This window comes from Oxyura jamaicensis, unplaced genomic scaffold (assembly GCF_011077185.1).
Source record: "Oxyura jamaicensis isolate SHBP4307 breed ruddy duck unplaced genomic scaffold, BPBGC_Ojam_1.0 oxyUn_random_OJ70240, whole genome shotgun sequence".
In the NCBI taxonomy this organism is placed as follows: Eukaryota; Metazoa; Chordata; class Aves; order Anseriformes; family Anatidae; genus Oxyura; species Oxyura jamaicensis.
Window position 1 is genome coordinate 1 of NW_023309860.1, and position 3836 is coordinate 3836.

At 60.1% G+C, this 3836-nt stretch overlaps 1 protein-coding gene across 3 annotated transcripts; it reads right to left on the reverse strand.

The window, feature by feature from the left end:
* On the reverse strand, positions 1–3285 carry LOC118159413 (syntaxin-1B). 3 transcript variants are annotated; one of them, XM_035314001.1, is made up of 8 exons: positions 3130–3285; positions 2273–2347; positions 1817–1890; positions 1620–1728; positions 1460–1533; positions 1001–1138; positions 333–443; positions 1–115 (listed from the first exon to the last, which is right to left on the reverse strand). In XM_035314001.1, exons 4-8 carry the CDS (start codon positions 1693–1695, stop codon positions 35–37), a joined length of 480 nt encoding a protein of 159 aa, XP_035169892.1. In that variant the 5' UTR covers positions 1696–1728; positions 1817–1890; positions 2273–2347; positions 3130–3285; the 3' UTR covers positions 1–34. The 3 variants fall into 3 exon arrangements, with proteins under 3 accessions (XP_035169892.1, XP_035169891.1, XP_035169890.1); XM_035314000.1 differs by lacking the exons at positions 2273–2347; positions 3130–3285 and adding exons at positions 2091–2157; positions 2191–2211 and having other exon boundaries at positions 1817–1917; XM_035313999.1 differs by lacking the exons at positions 2273–2347; positions 3130–3285 and adding an exon at positions 2090–2208 and having other exon boundaries at positions 1817–1916.
* Between the last annotated feature and the right edge of the window lie 551 nt (positions 3286–3836).

The window sequence follows — 3836 nt, forward strand, 5'->3', positions numbered from 1 at the left end:
GGGGGGGGCGGGGGAGAGGGGGCGCGCCGGGACCCTACAAGCCCAACGTGCCCCCGATGGAGGAGGCCAAGACCACCCCCAGCACCACGCAACAAATTATGATCATGATTTTCTTCTACGTTACCCCCAAAAACAACCAAAAACGACAAAAAAAAAGGCATCCGGGCAGCGTGGGGAGGAGAGAAGAGAAGAAGCGTTACGGAGCAGGAGAAGACCCGACGCTGAAGGAGCCCCGGTTGTCCAGGTTCTTGGCCCACCACCTCCTTGGCCCACCATCTCCTTGGCCCACCACCCCCTTGGCCCCCCACCTCCCCTCCCGCCCCTGCACTCACCCTCCGGGCTTTGCTCTGGTACTTTACGGCTTTTTTGGTGTCCGACACGGCCCGTTCCACGTAGTCAACCGAGTGCTCCACGTTGTACTCGATGCGGTCGATCATCTCGCCCTGAGAGCCAGAACCACCCCGTGAGACCCCCCCCCTGAGGAGGGCGACAGCACCGGCATCCTGGGAGTGGGGTTCTAGGAGGTTCTAGGTGGTTCAACTGGGTCTTGGTGGGCTCGAGAGCTTCTTACGGTGGGTTCTTGATGACCCAAGGGGCCGTTGTTGGGCTTAAAAGCTTTTGATGACATCTAGGTGAACCAGACCTTGTTTTTAGTGGGTTCTAGATGACCCTTGGTGGGCTTGAGACCTTTTGATGGTGTCTGGATGAGCCAATGAGCGGGGTTTTAGGAGGTTCAGCTGGTTCTAGGTGGCTCAACTGGGTCTTGGTGGGCTCGAGAGCATCTTATGGTGGGTTCTTGATGACCCAAGGGGCCGTTGTTGGGCTTAAAGGCTTTTGATGACATCTAGATGAACCACCAGACCAGGTTCTAGAGGACCTTTGGTGGTCACGTAGAGATTTTAACGGGTTCTAGATGCCCCTTGGTGGGCTCGAGACCTTTTGATGGTGTCTAGGTGAGACACGTGGGTGGGTTCAAGCCCCCCCCCCCCCTCCCCTGTACCTGGCTCTCCACCAGCATCGCCATGTCCACGAACATGTCGTGCAGCTCCCGGATGCTCGTTTCCAGCTTGATGATCTCGTTGTGTCGCGTCTCGATCTCGTTCAGGGCTTGTTTGGTCATCTGCGAGTCCATTTTGATCTGGCAGGAGAAACGAGAGACGGGGTGAGAGCACAGGAAGGGGGCTTCTCGGGCCCCAGGGACCTCAACGGGTCGGAGGTGACCTCGTAGTTCCTTGGTCACACAAAAATTTGGGGGCGTTTCATCGGATTCTAGGTGACCCAATGGGGCTTGGGGTATCTCGCTGGGTTCTGGGTGACTTAATGGGCGTTTTGGAGCCATCTAGTTGGGTTCTGGGTGACCCACTGGGTTTTTTGGGGGACATCTCATTGGTTTGTAGGTGACCCAAGGGGTTCTGGATGACCCAATGGGTTCTGGACGACCCAACGGATCTCTACGTACATCATCGGTGAAGATGGCCAACTTCCCACTCTCCAGCATGTCCTCCAGCTCCTCATTGGTGGTGGTCCGGCCGGCTGCGTGGAGATGGAGGAGATATCGGGGTCCTGTTCCCCCAGACCCCAACGCGTGTCTCCTCCCCCCAAGTTCTCCCGTGACCTACTGATCTCCAGCTGCCTCTGGATCCTGTCCTTGCACCGGTCGCGGTACTTGGACTGGGTGGCGTTGTACTCCGTCATCACCTCCACGAACTTGCGGGACAGCGTCGAGTGCTGGGGGGCGGGGGGGGACACGGCGTGGGGTGAGGGACCTCTGAGGAGGAGGAGGAGGAAGGAGAGGGGTGGTGGGGAGGAAGGATACCTGCGTTTTCCGGATGCGTAGGTCGGCCGAGGAGCGGTTCAGGCCTTCCTCCTGCTCGATGCTCTGCTCGATGGCTGCAGGAGGGGACAGTTGTGACCTCTTCCTCCATCGCTGTCCTTGTCCTGGGGGGTGTTTGTCACCCCCCTCCCCCTTCCCACCCAGCCACCACACCAAGAGGCAGGTGGGGTTGAAGACAAGATGGTGGTCCAGGACAAGATGGCCGCCCCCCCATCAGGCAAAACACCTCCAAAATGGCCACCAACGTTGTGGAGATCACCCCAAGATGGCCACCACAAGAAGGCCAAGACCATCATGAAGGACATCCCCATGAAGACCACCACCATCATGAAGGACATCTCCAAGAAGACCACCACCATCATGGAGATCACCCCAAGAAGGCCACCCCAAGAAGGCCACCCCAAGATGGCCGCCCCAAGATGGCCGCCGCCAGGTCACCTTTCAACTTGGAGCGCACTTTGTTGGCCGTCTTCTTGATGTCGGCCGTGAGGTCCTCCAGCTCCTGCTTCGTCTCTGGGAGGGGCAGGGATGCGTCACCACCGTGGTGCCACCACCCTGGTGTCACCCTGACCCCGGTGACCCCAACCCCAAGGTGACCCCAACCCCATGGTGACCCCAACCCCCTGGTGACCCCAACTCAAAGTGTCCCCAACCCAAGGTGTCCCCACCCCATGGTGTCCCCACCCCATGGTGACCCCAACCCCATGGTGTCCCCAACCCCGTGGTGACCCCAACCCCATGGTGTCCCCACCCCAAGGTGTCCCCAACCCAACGGTGTCCCCAAACCAAGGTGTCCCCAACCCCATGGTGACCTCACCCCATTGGTGTCCCCAACCCCATGGTGTCCCCAACCCCGTGGTGACCCCAACCCCAAGGTGTCCCCACCCCAAGGTGTCCCCACCCCAAGGCGTCCCCACCCCAAGGTGTCCCCAACCCCATGGTGACCCCAACCCCAAGGTGTCCCTGGTGTCCTCCACGTCCCCGATGACTCTGATGTCCCCAAGGTCCCCAATGTCCCCAATGCCCCCAATGTCCCTGATGACCCCGATGTCCCCAACGCCCCCGATGTCCCCAACGCCCCCGATGTCCCCAAGATCCCCGATGTCCCCAAGGTCCCCGATGACCCCGATGCCCCCAACGCCCCCGATGCCCCCAACGCCCCCGATGACCCCAATGTCCCTGATGACCCCAATGTCCCCAACGCCCCCGATGCCCCCAATGCCCCCGATGACCCCAATGTCCCCAACGCCCCTGATGTCCCCAAGGTCCCCAAGGTCCCCGATGTCCCCGCTCACTCTCGTCAGGGTTGGGGGCGGCCAGGATGGCGCTGTGCTGCTTCTTCACCTGCTCCACGTCCTCCGACAGCTTCTCGATGCAGCCCCGGATCTCCTCCACCTATAGGGCACGGGGGGGACGTAGGGGACACGGGGGGGACGTAGGGGACACGGGGGGGACGTAGGGGACACAGGGGGACACGGGGGGGACACGGGGGGACATGGGTATAGGGACGTATGGGGACAGGGAGGAGATGGGGACAGATGTGGGGACATGGATGGGGGAGATGGGGACGTATGGGGACATGGATGGGGACGTATGGGGACATATAGGGACGCATATAGAGGAGATGGGGACGTATGGGGACATGGAAGGGGACATATGGGGACATATAGGGACACGTATAGGAGAGATGGGGACATATGGGGACATGGGGGGACATGGATGGGGACGTATAGGACATGTATAGGGGAGATGGGGACATGGGTGGGGACATATGGGGACATATAGAGACACATATGGGGAGATGGGGACATATGGGGACATGGAGGGACATGGGGACATGGATGGGGACATATAGGACATGTATAGGGGAGATGGGGACACATGGGGACATGGGTGGGGACATATGGGGACATATAGGGACACATATAGGGGAGATGGGGACGTATGGGGACATGGATGGGGACATATAGGGACACATATAGGGGAGATGGGGACGTATGGG